The sequence below is a fragment of the Bos javanicus genome, chromosome 18, assembly GCF_032452875.1.
Source record: "Bos javanicus breed banteng chromosome 18, ARS-OSU_banteng_1.0, whole genome shotgun sequence".
Classification (NCBI taxonomy): Eukaryota; Metazoa; Chordata; class Mammalia; order Artiodactyla; family Bovidae; genus Bos; species Bos javanicus.
The window spans coordinates 57,790,580-57,806,273 of NC_083885.1; the positions used below are offsets into that span (position 1 = coordinate 57,790,580).

The following is a 15,694-nucleotide window of genomic DNA, read 5'->3' on the forward strand; positions in this document are numbered from 1 at the left end:
TGGAGAATGACATCAATAAGTTGCCACTCTGTCCTCTGTTCTGGTGTAAAAAACGAATAAACTGAAGCCTCAGTTAGAGTCCAGAAGGGGGCACTCTCACTGGCAGTGATGATACCAGAGCCCAACAGGAAGAAGGAAGACTCCTTTCCTGGCAAGGACTCAGCCAATGAAAAGCCATGGACTCACTCTTTCCTCTAGCCCTCAACTTCCTTTGCTCCTCTATAAAAGTGGTCTCCTTCCCTCCTTGAATTGGAACTTGCACATGGCTCTCCATGGTTGCAGACCCTAAGCCGCAATTCTAGGCTAATGCCAAATTAAACCCATCTTTGCTGGGAAATAGCTGTCTGTCTACTCGTCACCCTCAGAAGAACTTGACGGGAGGACCTTTCTGTTCAGGAAGAGGAACCAGCAGACACTAGGCACACGCCATGTGATGGGACCTCTGTTCGTTGGTTTTAATATGTTCTTCCTTTTTTTCTTTTGAGGATTTTCCCCTTTATTTTTTTCTTTTTATATGTTCTTTCTTTAACGTTCACCAACTTGGAGGTAAGACACATGATCTCTGATTTACAGAACAGAAAACCGAGACACAGACAGGTGGACTGAATTGCTTGATGACGATACCTTAGGAAGTGCTGGAACCTGTCTGTGAGCCTGTTTCTCTAATCCCATCCCCTGTCTTCTTTCTGTTCTACCTGGGGACACTCATACAGTAGTTAAATATTGCCACCAAGGCTTCATCAACTAGTCCCTGACCTCTCCTTGTCCCCATAGAGGCTGGGACTGAGGTCTGGATGAGTCCTCATTAGCTTGTTTTGATCTCAGAGTACTCGGTGCTGGTGGCCTCCTGGTCCTGAGGCTTCCGAGATATCATCTCATGAAAGTTGAGGGAGGCATAATGGAGGTCTTCCTGTTCCCCTGGGGGTGGGGCGTCCTCTGCAGGGGACAGCACCATCTGGTCAGGGGGGCTGTCTGAGCAAGGCTTTTGCCTGGAACCCTGAGAAAAAGGGAGAAAAAGGAGTCAGAGAAGGAGTAAGCAGGCATGAGCCCCAAAGGAAAGTTCAGTAGATGGGACATTTATTCACTCATCTTATTCCTCACGTGCTTCCTGTGAACTCAAATATTCACTCATTCATTTACAATTTTGCCAAGACTGACTGGGCCGTATTGCAGGCTTATGAATCCTATTTAACCTTCACAGAAACCCAGTAGGAGTGATATTCTTATTATTCCCATTTTACAGGTAAGAAAATTGAGGTGGGGGAGAGGTGAAGTAACTTGCCCAAGGTCACTCATAGAATGGATGGCAGAGCGAGGATTCAAACCCAGGCCTGCTGTTTTCTTGACAGTGTACCCTGCACCAAGTCCTGGGTGAGAGGCCAAATGAGCAGTGTGAGAAAACAGACATTGACCCTGACCTCAGGCAGCTTGCAGTCGGCTAGGAGGACTGGATTAGAGACAAGTAAACACAGCTAATGTCTAACTCTGGTGTGATTTATGAACTAGCTTGTGCAGAAGCCAGAAGAGATGGCAATTCTGGATCTTGGACCTGGGTCCCATAAAACAAAAATGAAAATAAAGCAGGACCCAAGTCTCCCAGAAAAGAGGGTACCCAGACACTGGTATGCCATTCTCTTTTCTCCAAGTCTGTCCACGCACACCTACACCATCATGCTATAGACGAGTGTGTCGAAAGCAACATTAGCCTTCAAATGCTGCTGCTACTGCTAAGTCGCTTCAGTCGTGTCTGACTCTGTGCGACCCATAGACGGCAGCCCACCAGGCTCCCCTGTCCCTGGGATTCTCCAGGCAAGAACACTGGAGTGGGTTGCCATTTCCCTCTCCAATGCATGAAAGGAAAAGTGAAAGTGAAGTAGCTCAGTCATGTCTGACTCTTAGCGACCCCATGGACTATAGCCTACCAGGCTCCTTTGTCCATGGGATTTTTCCAGGTGAAAGTACTGGAGTGGGTTGCCATTGCCTTCTCCAAATAGTAGCTCATAAAAAAAGAAAAAGAATTCCAGGTTAGGAAAAAACGGTTTCACAACCTCAGAAAAAAAAAAAAAAAAAAAAGCATATCTAGACAGAGCTGTCCATATTAGGCATGAGCAAGATGGAATGACAAAACAGCTAGGTATTTTGACACTTCTGTAGCCAAAGAGGGAGAAATAAGAACATGTATCTTAATAGCCTTACCATATATTAAAAGAGGATTGAATTGATCCTCATAAGACAACACGGGCTTCCCAGGTCATGCTAGTAGTAAAGAATCCGCCTGCCAGTGCAAGAGACACAGATTCCATCCCTGGTTAGGAAGATACCCTGCAGTAGGAAGTGGCAACCCACTCCAGTATTCTTGCCTGGGAAACCCCATGGGCAGAAGAGCCTGGTGGGCTGCAGTCCATGGGGTTGCAAAGAATCAGACATGATTAGGTGACTGAGCACGCAGAAGACAAGATGCAGCTCAGATGAATAAACAGGAGAAAGCACTAAGTTCATTCCTTCATCCAACACCTCTTTGCTGAGTGCTGGTTATGAGCTAGGTGCCATTAAGTGCTGTTCTTTCAAAAGAGGACATATGAGGAAGTGAAACAGCCCAAAATACCTGCCCGCATGCCCAGTTCCTTATTAGAGAGGGGAATAGTAACATTAGGTAAGAGTTGTAAGCAATTTCCCATGACCTAGGCACATTTCTAAGCACTTCTTGTAACAACCCAATGAAACATGTACCAGCATAGCAATGGCCTCATTTCCAGAAGAGAAAATAAAGAAGCAGAGAGGTTAACTAACTTGTCCAAGGTCACACAGCTTGGAAGTGGTTGAGTCCAGGACTTGGACACAGGAGGCTGAACTCCAGGGACTATGCAGCTCATTGCTTTACTATTCTGCCTACAGTATCAAAGTTACAGAAAGGCTGAGAGAGTTGACTTATCAGGGAAAAAAACCCTGATGCTGCGAAAGATTGAAGGCAAAAGGAGAAGGAGGGGGAGAGGATGAGATGGTTAGATAACACCACTGACTCAATGGACATGAATTTGAGCAAAGTCCAGGAGATAGTGGAGGACAGTCCATGGCGTCGTGCGGTCCATGGGGTCGCAAAGAGTCTGACACGACTTAGTGGCTGTACAACAACAACATAATGGGGAAAACAAAGCTCTATCAGGGTTCCTGTTAAGATAGTGAATTCACACATACCACTGGCTCTGCTCACCAAGATCCAACAATCAAAAACTGTAGATGGAACTACGGGATAACAAAATTTTATAATCAATTGTTGATTGATTAATCACCTTGAGGTTACTGGGGGGAAGTAAAAGCTAATTTGAACACATGGGGCTGGGGAGGTGACACGCTACAGCCCAAGGCTAGGGAAGCTGGCTTGTCAACAAGAGGAAGAACAGGTTCCCACAGATGTGCTTGAATTCTGCTCCCTTCCCTCCTCCACCCTTGCCTTGGGGCAATCATTGCCTGCAGAATTCATAGAGCGTGGACAAGATGGCTATGTGCATGTGTCCAGAGGTAAATGCACCGAAGGCACCACCCCAGGGAGCACCGAAGGCTCCCGGGGTGAAGAGAAGGAGAGAGGCCATGGAGCCTCACTGGCCTTTGGGATTCTTGTCCTCCCTTTCTTCTTTCCCAAACTCCAGAGTCTGGTGGATCAAAATCCACAGAGATTTTGGATCAAAATCCAAAGCTCCTTCTCCTTGAGGTTGGAAGGCAAAGGGGTGACTTACTCTGCTTTTTCAGCGGAGAGAGGGGGACACGAAGTGGGACTGGTGGACAGTGGTTGTGGTGCCTGGGGCACTCCACCCTGCGACTGGTCCCCATCACTCCTTTGAGCCAACACAGGCCAGCATCTGCCCTTCACCTTCACCCAATCAACAGTCCAGACCAAATAGCTAACATCCCTGGGGAATATGCACCCCCCCACCCCCTGCCAGGTCAGAGGACTGAGCACCTGCAAAGTGTAAATATCCTGGAAGAAAAACCAACCAAAGGAGGCTGGGAACATCATGTACCTTCAAAAAACAAGTATTAGAACACTTTGATCAAGAGTTTTAAACCAAGCATGATAAACGCACTAAGAGGAGTAAGTGCTGACGTTACATCATGAACGTGAGACTAAGAAATTACGCTACTCTCTCAATCCCTCCCATCCTCTCCTTCACCAGCAGTGTCCAACATGAGTCTGTTCTCTCTCTGTATTATCATATGTAAATGAGATAGCAAGTGGGAAGTTGTTGTATAACACAGGGAGCTCAACCTGGTGCTCTGAGACAACCTAGAGGGGTGGGAGGGAGGTTCAGGAGGGAGGGGACACATGTATACTTGTGGCTGATTTACGTTGTTAAATGGCAGAAACCAACACAACACTGTAAAGCAATTATCCTCCAAATAAAAAAAAAAAACCAACAGGAAAAGAAATTATGTACATCACTCAGTAACGATGTAATATCTCCAAGTGGTGACATATTGTAACTAGACAGCATGGTGATCATTTTGAAACAGAAATATCGAATCACTTATACTTCAAAAACAAGAAACAAGCAAACCCCCAGAAAGAGAGATCAGATTTGTGGTTGCCAGAGGCAGAAGATGGGGATGGGGAAACTGAATCAAGGTGGTCAAAAGGTACAAACTTCCAGTTATAAGATAAGTATTGGAGAGGTAATGTAGAACGTAATCATTAGAATTAGCTCTGCTGTATGTTATATATGAAAGTTATTCAGAGTAAATCCTAACTGTTCTCATTGCAAGGAAAATATTTTTTTCTATTTCTTTAATTTTTTGTCTATAGGAGATGATGGATGTTCACTAATATTATTAGGCTAGTCATTTCATGATGTATGTAAATCAATTCATTATTCTGTACACCTTAAACTTATACAATGCTCTATGTCCAATATATCTCAGTAAGACTGGAAAAGAAAATTATACATATCAGTAATTATGTACATAAGATGTAAAACAAGAAGTTATGTAATCATGTAAGTTACATAAAAAGGAAATGTGTGTGCAGTTCTGTAAAACATGGAAATATGATGTCTGAGATATAAAAATAGGAAGAATCCAATGGTGGGATGAAGAATAGAATAAATACAATTGAAGTACACCCGGGAGCTAGAAGAACCTTTGAGTCTCCCATAGAAGGAAGCAGGGGAGGATGAAGAACGGAACATGTGAAAATGAAAGTTATGAATGACGAAGGAACTAGAAAATCTCAACATTCAGATGATAATGGTCCCCAAATGACATGCTTTCTCGGGGGGCCACACCACCGGCATGTGGGATCTTAGTTTCCCGGCCAGAGAGCAAACCTGTGCCTCCACACTGGGAGCATGGAGTCTTAACCACTGAGCCACCAGGGAAGTCCCAGTAGTCCCCAAATGAGATAAAAATGAAACCAAAAGAGGAAGAGATAATTGGACAAAAATAGTGGAGATAAAATTGTCAGAATTACAGAAAAAGTGAACTACATCAGCACAAAGTACCTCGCAAACACAAGAAAAAAGACAAGGAAAAGTCCACAGCCAAATAAAGTACAGTTCATCTCAAGACTGTCAAAACTAAGGAGAAACATGCAAATGTTTCCAGGGAGAATGAGTGGATTACCTGCCAATGTGTGAGACTTGAGACCTCTAACAGGGATACCCGGTACAAGAAACAGTGAATCAAGTGTTCAGAGTATCCAAAGGAAATCACCTTGATCCTGGAATTGAGAGCCTACCAAATAAAATTCAATTGTGGGGGCATAAAAATATTTCAGATACAAGTCTCAATACAGGAAATACCAAGTTAAAAACATGTTAGGAGAAAGAACTCAAATACAAAGAATGCAAATAAAAATAAGAAAACTAAGAAACCACACACAATGAATATAAGATACAAAGGTGATCAGATTACCTCAGCAAAATGTGTAGCTGTCTATTTTTTTTAATGATCAGAGAATAGAAAAATGTTGAGTGTGTTCATAATTACGCAGAATGAAAACTGGAGATCTAGAGAAAGAACCAGCATGGCTGTAGAAGGTGGATGGAGGGGACACCAAAAGATATAACAGCACTCGAGTTCTTTTTGTTAGGTGTAAGACAGAGATGTTACTTTTTTTTTTTTAATAAGAGAGGAGAAAATGAAATGTTTAAAAAAAATGGAACCAAGCAAAAGGAGAAGGTGAAATAGCACAAAGAAATCCACGTATATCAAGAACCACAATAAATACAAATAGCGTGAACTTGACACAGGATGTCAAGTTGGATTTTCAAATACCTGGTTCTAGGGCTTCCCTGGTGGCTCAGTGGTAAAGAATCTGCCTGCCAATGTAGGAGACACAGGTTCGATCCCTGAGTCCAGGAAGATCCCACGTGCCTCATGGCAAATAAACCCTTGCACCAGAATTACTGAGCCTGTGCTCTAGAGGCTGAGATTCACAACAAGAGAAGCCATCGCGATGAGATGGCACCACAACCAGAGAATACCCTTGCTGGCCACAGCTAGAGAAAAGCTTGTGCAGAGCGAAGACCCAGCACAGCCAAAAATAATAAATAACATTAAGAAAAAACAAACTTAGTCATATACTATTCAAAAGAATCATTGCTAAAGCATTAAAAAAAAAAGTTAGAAGTGGGTGGGGAGAGGAAAGGATGGAAAAATACCAGATATCTAACTAACCAATGACAAAGCGGTGTGTCTATCTTAAGATCTAACCAAATAGATTTGAAACAAAAAGTATCACTAGACAGAGACAATCACAAGGTGTGGTTAAACGTGAGAAGATACGATACTTCTAAACTATACCCTTTTAATTTAAAAGTACATCACCTGTAAGAAATATATTTGATAAAACTCCAGGGGAAAATTGACAAGTAAACTGTCATAAGAGTTCAGATAATGATAGTTTAGGAAGACCTATTAGTAAAGATTTGGATTTGAACAATACAATGAACACACACTGGCCTATTGACCTTAGTTGGAATTTATGAAATAGAGTGTATATATATATACTTCTTAAGCATACAGGAACTATTTACAGAAATTCTTCACATAACCAAGTCACAGATAAAGTCTCAACAAAGTTAAAAAGTAAATATCATCAAAAAAATGTACTCTGACAAAACCCAATTTAGTTAGAATTTAAGGATGGAAAGATGTTTTAAAATCCCCATACATTTGGATTTTTTTTTATTAAAATTTTTTTAATTTATTTATTTGGCTGCACTGGGTCTTAGCTGCAGCATGTGGGATCTAGTTCCCTGACCAAAGATTGAGCCTGGGCCCCCTTCATTGGGAGCTCAGAGTCTTAGCCATTGGTCCTCCAGGGAAGTCCCCTACATTTCAATTTTTAAAAATCCCCAATAATTTAAGATTCCTAAAAAAGTCACAATAGGTTTTTGCAATGTTTAGAACTGAATGGTATTAAAATAACACATTTCAAAATGTGTGAGGTGAAATTAAAGTGGTGTTCTGAGAGAAATATATCCATAAAAACTTTTATAATGAAAGAAGGGTGCTATATATTAATAAGCTAAGTTGTTGTTGCTTAGTTGCTAAGTCCTGTCTGACAAACTCTTTTGCCAGAGTACTATGAAGTGTAGCCATACCAGGCTCCTCTGTCCATGGGATTTTCCAGGCAGGAATACTGGAGTGGGTTGCCATTTCCTTATCCAGTGAATCTTCCCGACCCAGGGATCAAACCCGGGTCTCCTGCATTGCAGGAGGATTCTTTTCACCAGGGAAGCCCCCAATGGGGAATTAATCCTAATTAAACAATATGCAATTAAGAGAATACTACTCATAACCTTTTGTCAACAAATTATAAAACTTAGATGAAATGAACAAACTGTTATCTCTAACACACTGTTTGTGTGTTAACGGACACACAAAATGACTGAGTTAGAAAAACCACATATAGAGACAAGGGCAGACCCAGCGGCCTGTACAAGTGATACTTATTAATCATTCAAGAAGCAGATCATCTCAATTTTACACACTCTCTTTCAGATAATATTAATAGGAAAAATGGGAAGATTCTACAATTCCTCGATATTATCTTGATACCCAAACAAGAAAACAACAACAGGAGAAAGGAAGACGGAGGTCCATTTCACTCTTGCATACAGATGCAAAAGTGCTCAACAAAATATTAACAAACTGAATCTACCAGAGTTTTAGAAAAAGAAAAAAAAAACACTCACTGTGAACAATTTCATCTTTTCTCAGGAATGCTAGTTTCAAAATAGAAAATGTTGAACCGTTTCGCTCACCACTGGTAACAAATTATAGGGAAAATCATATCAGTGGATGTATCTGAAAAGTTCAACTGAGATGTATGATATAAACATAAAGTTATTTAGTGATAGAAAAGAACTTCCTCAGCCTGATAGAGACTATCCATACAAGCCACGACAGTTAAAAGCAAGAATATCACAAATTTTTCAGATGGTATCTTTATCTCTGAAAACGGATGGTTACAAGTAAGATATAAGAATTTTCCAGCTACCAAAGCAACAAGAATCTAAATGACACTCAAGACCAATTTGAGATTTTTTTTAATTACAAAATAAATCCTCACACTTAAAAAGAATTGTTTTTCATTCTGCATATAGCAATGAGCAATCAGAAAAAAGCATGTACAGTAGTAGCAATAACTAGTATTTAGGAAGAAAAAAATTTTTAAATACTAGTTATTGTTATAGAATAACTAGATGACCAAGACCTGTGTGAAGGAATTCTCCATCTTTCTTGAAAACATTTTTTTTAAAGACTTAAATGAATAGAGATAATCTGTTCTCTTGGATTAGAAGACTTGAATCCACAAATACACTCTTCCTGGATTGACCTATAGGTTCAATGCAATTCCAATCAAAACTCCAATAGGAGTATTTTGGGGAACTTGACATACTGATTTTAACATTTAAATAGAACAGCAGAGGTCCAAGAGTAGTCAAGACAACTTTGAAAGAAGAATCTGGAGAAGGACTTGCTCTATCAGATACCAGGACTTATTTTTGAGCTTATAGACTGTTGAATGTAGACACAGTTTTGACTCAAGGACACTAAAATTGATCATTGGAATAGAAGAGGTCACAGAAAGAGGACCACCCACATTTGGAATTTTGATGAATGGCAGATCCACAGGGGAGGAAGTGAAGGACTATTTTGCAAAAAAAGAAGGAACATATATAGGTCAACACTGTACACCACACAGAAAAATCAACTTCCCATAGATGAAGTCTTTAAATGCCAAAAGAAAAACAGAAAACTTTTAGTAGAAACTATCCTTGAATATCTTTCTACATCTTAAGATGGGAAAGAATTTCTTAAACCCCAAAGTTCTTATTACAATTAAGAACTTATCATCAAACGTCACCTTTAAAAAGGTAAAGTATGAGCTACTCACTGGGAGAAGATATTTACAATGTATATAATCTTTTAAAAAGCATAAAAATGTATAAAGCTCTCAAATTTAATAAGAAAAGGTCAAACATTCAGTAGGAAAATGGGCTGTCAATGAGACCAGGCATTTTATGGAAAAGATGTTCATATGCTGCTGAAGCTGTAGAGAGATTTTCATCTTCATTGGTAACCAAGGAAATGCAAATCAACACCATAATGAGAATGTGAGATGACTGAAAAAAAAAATTGAGAAAACCAAGTGTTGGAGAGATTGTAGATCAACAGAACCTGATAGGCATAGATGAGAGTATGAGTGAACACAGTTGCTTTGGAAAATATTGCCATGATCTTCTAAATAGGAACTTTACAGACCCTATGACCTAGTAATTAAATTTCTTAAGTAATGCTAAAGGAAAACTCTTGCATGTGAATACAATGAGACATGAATAAGGAATGTTTGTAATTGCAACACCAGGAAACAACTCCAATGTCCATCAATAGGAGCTTAGATAATAGACATAATCATAAAATGCATCATTATACAATGGGGAACTGCAACTTTGTGCAAAAACATGAATGAATCTTTGCTATATAAGACTGCGTCTACAAGGCAAGTCCAAGAAGCATACCTGGCACATGACACCCTTGGAAGGTTCAGAAGCAAGTAAACTGAAGAGTGTATATTTGGGGTAAACATATATGTGGTAACACCAGCATCAAAAGATTCAGAGCAGTGGTTACTGGGGGCGGGTCAGAGTAGAAGGATAGATGAAAGTTATCATCAGTGTTTTAAGTCTCAGGTTGGATGGTAGATTTACACGTGTTTATCATATCATGTGTAACGATGAGTAAGTAAAAGTGAATAGTGCTTGTTCCATTGATACTAGCTCAGTGATTAACAAAGCATTTTGGATAATTCCATTTGGGGCAACACAAGCCCAATTTTTAAAAAGGGAACAGGGGTCTTGCTGGACAGGGATGGTGTGAGAGAAAATTACAGCCCTCGTTCTCAAGGACTTTACATATACGATGAGAAGGTGGAGACAGGTCAATGCACTGATGTTGTGTGATGTAACACAGGGTGTCGGGGATGGACACAGGACTTGGTGGATGGAGAGAAGGAAGGGAGAAGGCAAAGGTTCCCAGAATAAGAGATGCTGAGCTTGCAGCTGGAAGGAGGCAGCGAGGTGGATGGTTGAACTGCGAAAGGGAGGGCAGCTCAGGTAGTGAAGGGAAAGTTGCTCAGTCATATCTGACTCTTGGCAACCCCATGGAGTGTATAGTCCATGGGATTCTCCAGTCCAGAATACAGAGTGGATAGCCATTCTCTTCTCCAGGATATCTTCCCAACCCAGGGATCAAACGCAGGTCTCCTGCATTGCAGGTGGATTCTTTACCATCTGAACTACCAGGGAAGCCTAGTTCAGGTAGAAGGAACTGTATATTCAAAGACTCCGAGTCATAAGGGAATAGATCTCTCTGGACACAGGGAGAAGGCCAGTGTAGCTGGACCCTAGGGCAGGACCAGTGGCTGGAGCGGCCGTCAGGGGAGACGCCAGGAAAGACATCATATATCAGACCAACGATTATGACTTGATTCTCTAAGCATTGGGAGCAACAGCTTTGAGACTCCAGAACGGCTGGAAAGTACTGGTTTGGGGGGAGATAGTTCTAGCAGCCTGTATCCAGTAAAGAAGTGAATAGGCTCAGTGGTCAGCAGAGCACCACTGGGCCTGGGAGATGAAGGGGAAGAACCGAAGGGAAGCCAGCTCCCAGGTGTCTGCCTGGGGGAGCAGGCAGGAGCAGGAACTACTGATGGACTTAGCCTGAGTCTGCCAAATGGACATGCCTGGGGCCCCCACGGCTGGAGAAGACGCCCGCATCACTCACCCAGGCGACGGTACCCATGACCGGGTCTTCATCATCCACACCCTCTGGTCTCATGGCTGCCTGCTTTCTGCGGGCTTTCAGTCTAAGAGAAGAAACCGGTGTGCTGCAGTCAGGGCGGCTCAGACAAAGGTGGGCAAGCTGCCTCCCACTGCCCTCCCACTGCCCCCAGAACGACGGCTCGGGTATCCAGACCCTGAAACACTGGACTCAGAGGCCTTCCTGACACGGAAGTAAGTGCTTCATCTTCTTGGATGACCAGGACTTTGGCCAAGACTGAATTTCCATCACTAGAGACTTGACTTACAAACTTGTACATGAATGTCATTATTATTGACATGGTGGCCAAAACAACCCAAATGTCCATCAGTGGATGAACGGATGAGTAGATGAATGAGTAGCTGAATGAGTAGCTAGTAAATGAATGAGTAGATGAATGAGTAGCTCCATTCATTCAAGGGAACATTGTTTGGAAATAAAAAAGAATGATGGAGACGTCTCTGGTGGCGCGGGGGATGAGAATCCGCCTGCCAATGCAAAGGACACAGGTTCAATCCCTGGTCTGGGAAGATTCCATGTGGCTCTGAGCAACTAAGCCTGTGCGCCACAGCTACTGAGCCTGCGCTCTAGAGCCCTTGAGCTGCAATTCTGGAAGCCCGCACATCTTAGAGCCTGCACTTTGCAATAAGAGAAGCCATGGCAATGAGAAGCCTGTGTACCACAACCAAGACCCAGCACGGCCAAAAATTAATGAATTAATTTTTTTTTTTAAAAAGGAGTGAAGGACTGCCATGCATGAACCTTCAAAACATCACGTAAAGTGAGAGAAGTCAGTCACATGGGACCACATATTTTATCACTGCCCTTATTTGAAATGTCCAGAACAGACAACTCTAGAGAGATGGAAAACAGCCTAGCGTTTGCCTAGGGCAGAAGGTGGAACGGAGGGGATGATCAGGGGTGTGGATTTCCTTTTGGTTTCTCTTTCATTTGGGGCTAATGCAAAAATTCTGTCAAAATCACTGTCAAAGACACGCAGTTCTGAATAGACTAAAAGCCAATGAACTGTGTACCTTAATGCACGGGAATTACATCTTGCTAAGGCTGTTACCCAACTCTGAACCTAATCTACGCTTCTCCACATTTCTGGGATTAAGAGACCTCTTTCCACACTCCCTACCACACACCTCCCTATACCTCCCCAAGAACACAGACTTACATGTAAAAGAAAAGGAGGCACAAGCAGAGGGACAGCAGGGCCATGGCACCAGCGCCTCCAAGAGCCCCAGCAACCAGGAGTGCAGGCTTCCCTGCAGGGAAGACGGCCAGGAGATGATCACGATCCTGAGATCGGTCTCTTGCCTTCCCGCCTCCTTGCAGAACTTTCTGGAGAGCCTCTTCAGGCCTGAGAAGGAGCCCCCTGTCCTAAAAAGCACCTTCTGCCCTGACCCCAGCCCCTCTCCCCGCCAAGCGTCATCTTCTCTAGGATGGAGACCCCTATCTCCTCTAAGCCTCTTCCCCCCAACAGACCCCTGACCTGGCAGCAGCAGGACAGACCCGCTCCGGGCCCCATGGATGTTCAGGGCCTCGCAGCTGAGGCTGACGCCAGAGCTGAGCCCCACTCGGAGGCTCAGGGAGCCGTTGGCCCAGGGCCCGGCGGAGCTGGAGCTGACCTCGAAGGAAGCGTTGCTGAAGTTCCCCTCCAGCAGCCCCTTGCCCAGCCTCCAGTGCAGGGAGGGGGCCGGCCGGGCTCGGGAGGAGCAGCTGCAGCGAAGACTCTCGTCCTCCTGGGAGCAGGAGGGGCCCAGCAGCTGTGGGGGGGCTGTGGGAGAGATGGGAGGGATCAGGGGCACCCCTCCCCTCCCTGGAACTCCAGCATCCTGTCCCCAGGAGACCCCACACTCACAGACCACGATGAGGCTCAGGAAGATATTTTGGAAGCCCAGCGGGTTCTGAGCCCGGCAGGTGAACTCCCCTTCTTCTGCTGCCCCTACACAAGGCAGCTCCAGGACCCCGGTGCTCGAGATGGGGGTGGCCTCCAGGGCGGGAGACCCCCGGAACCAGCTCAGCTGTGCAGGGGGGTTGCTGTCAGCAACACACAGCAGCTGCAGCTCCTGGCCCTCCGAGATGAGAATAGATGAGGTGTTCTGCAGAATCTTGAAGGCTTTGGGGGAAAGCGCAGTGGGAGAGCTGGGGGAGGCTGAGGTCTCCTCCTCCCTCTTTCCCAGGATCTCCTGGCCTCGCTCTCTCCTCCCCCCGCTGGCCAGCTGGGTTCCCTGCAGTCCCAGGGCTGGGCCTTCCCACCCTAAGCAGGCTGAGCCAACATGTCTGGGCCTCGTATCTTCAGGGGAGGCTTGGTGTCTCAATGGGACAGGCCTGGGCTGTTTGGTGGAAAGAAAACCCAGAGCCTCAAGGCTTGAGATGTTGATTCAGTGAAGGCAGCAGAGGATGCGACTAAGGAGGCTTTTGTGGAAGAAAGCCACACAATAGAACCATGGTGAAGGAAATGGGCTTTGAACAGGGTGTGTGAGTGTGTATACGTGTGGGGTGTATGTGTGTGTGCCTGAGTGCACGTGTGCCTGAGTGCACATGTATATGTCCATGAGTGTATGTGTACATGATGGGTGCCTGTGCTGTGGGTATATCTCTGTGTATATGTGTGATGTGTATGTGCCTGTGTGTATGGGCATTTCTGTGCATGTCTCAGTGTATGTTCACGTGTATGTACTATATGTGTGTGTGCCTGTGTGTGTGAGTCTCAGTGTGTATTGCATGTGTGTGTGGTCTAGTGCATGGGAGGTGGGGCAGGGTGGTGATTTTCTCCTTGCTCCTCCCCTATCCGATCACATTCAAGCCCACTCCCCTGCCCCACCTTGGAGGCAGTCCCAGGAGCAGGACCCAGCCCTGGAGAGGAGAGGTCCTGTCCTACCTGTGACATTTTTGAAGGAGAGGCTGATGTGGAGGTTCCTCGGAATATCTGGGGCAGAAAGACACGGGCTTGCTGCAGAGGGAGGAGTGGGAAGGAAACTGACCAGCACCCCAGGAGGGAAACCAGGAAGGAGGGGTGGGTGTCCTTCATGGCCACTCCCCACCTCAGCCCCCAGGGCGCAGACCCACAGACGAGTAGGCTGGCCTTCTCTCTACACACACACACACATACACACACCACCACCCTCAGGGACCCCATCACCCCTCCACACTCACAGGAGACGTTGAGAAGGACGGTTCTCTCTAGGGTCACCTGCTGGAATGTCACCCGACAGGTAAGGTTGGTGCCGTGGTCCTGGGGCCTCGGGGTGAGGGTGAGCTCCGAGGAGTGGAGGGTGTCTGGCTTCATGGCATCAAGGGCGTCCCCCGCCCAGGAGAACAGGAGAGGGTGTGGCTCCTCACAGGCTAGTGACAGTGTGCAGGTCAGCTTTGTGGGGCGGCCGGACACCAGAGGCTCCAGAAAATGGATGTCGGGTTTCCCTGGAGAAAGGGAGATGAGGAGACAGAGGGAGATGCCTGGACGCAGGGGTGTGGGGACCCAGAGGGTCAGGGTCACAACTCCTTCCCAGTTCTGGGTCTCTCCTGAACCCTCAAACCCCAAGACCTGGAGCAGGGAGGGCTCCTATACCCTGTTCCTGTTCTAATAGAGGAGTCTCCATGGGCCAGGATCCTCTCCTGGGCCCCCTGTCATACCTGTCACCTGCAAATTCAGCTTCTTATCTTTGTAACTGTATCTCACATCATGTCCTCTCTCCACTCGGAAGTAGTAGACTCCTGAGTCGCTCAGCCTGGCCTGTCTGATGCTCAGGGAGCAGTCATTGTTGCTGGGGTCCCCGAGGAGGCTGAATCGGCCCCGGGTCTCTGGCTTCACTCGTTTACTTGGGTCGTTTGTGGCCACAGCATCATTGGTGTGCTGGTCTTTTTCCCGGAACCAGTAGGTGAAAAGTTCGGCAGAGTAATACCAGGGATATCCCGAATTCCAGGGGTAGGAGAAGGAGCAGGTCACGCGGACGTCCATGCACGCCTTCACCGCCACTGATTCCTGCACTTCGAGCCTGTACCCTGCCATTTCCTGCAGGGACCCTGGGGAACACAGAGGCTCAGCGGCAGCTCCAGCCCCTCCCCACGCGTGCTCCCCTCCCCCAGCCGTGAGCCCCGTCCCCCACCTCCCCCACTCACCCCCCCACAGCAGGGGCAGCAGCAGCAGGGGCACCATGTCAGCATCCGCCAGCACAGAGCCAGTTCAGGTCCCTCTGCTGGGGAGGGAAGCGCCCTGAATGTGGGGAGGGAACGAGGAAGCCCCAACAGGAAGCCAGAGGGTGACAGAGACAGAGCCTTGGCCAAGCACAGAAGGGGAACTTGGATGCCCCAGGCCATGGAGGAGGGGTGGCCCTGAGAAGGCAGAAGGTCACACCCCACACCCCAC

At 45.6% G+C, this 15,694-nt stretch overlaps 1 protein-coding gene across 6 annotated transcripts; it reads right to left on the minus strand.

Annotated features, from left to right (window-relative positions):
- Positions 1-431: 431 nt before the first annotated feature.
- Positions 432-15,552, minus strand: LOC133229684 (sialic acid-binding Ig-like lectin 5). Of its 6 annotated transcripts, none has more exons than XM_061386365.1 (9): positions 15,448-15,550; positions 14,962-15,351; positions 14,485-14,748; positions 14,210-14,281; positions 13,187-13,444; positions 12,818-13,102; positions 12,500-12,590; positions 11,284-11,365; positions 432-997 (listed from the first exon to the last, which is right to left on the minus strand). In XM_061386365.1, the coding sequence occupies exons 1-9, from the start codon at positions 15,482-15,484 to the stop codon at positions 806-808; spliced, it is 1,671 nt and encodes a 556-aa protein (XP_061242349.1). In that variant the 5' UTR covers positions 15,485-15,550; the 3' UTR covers positions 432-805. The 6 variants fall into 6 exon arrangements, with proteins under 6 accessions (XP_061242349.1, XP_061242350.1, XP_061242348.1 ...); XM_061386366.1 differs by having other exon boundaries at positions 14,210-14,257; positions 15,448-15,549; XM_061386364.1 differs by having other exon boundaries at positions 12,818-13,444; positions 14,210-14,257.
- Positions 15,553-15,694: the final 142 nt, after the last annotated feature.

Excerpts from the sequence above, each read along its gene's own strand:
- LOC133229684 (XM_061386363.1), bottom strand. The coding sequence starts at position 15,484 with ATGGTGCCCCTGCTGCTGCTGCCCCTGCTGTGGGGGG. Across the intron at positions 12,591-12,817 it reads GTCTGTCCTGCTGCTGCCAG|GGAAGCCTGCACTCCTGGTT; the intron begins GTCAGGGGTCTG and ends TCTTCCCTGCAG. Across the intron at positions 998-11,283 it reads TCATGGGTACCGTCGCCTGG|GGTTCCAGGCAAAAGCCTTG; the intron begins GTGAGTGATGCG and ends CCTTTTTCTCAG.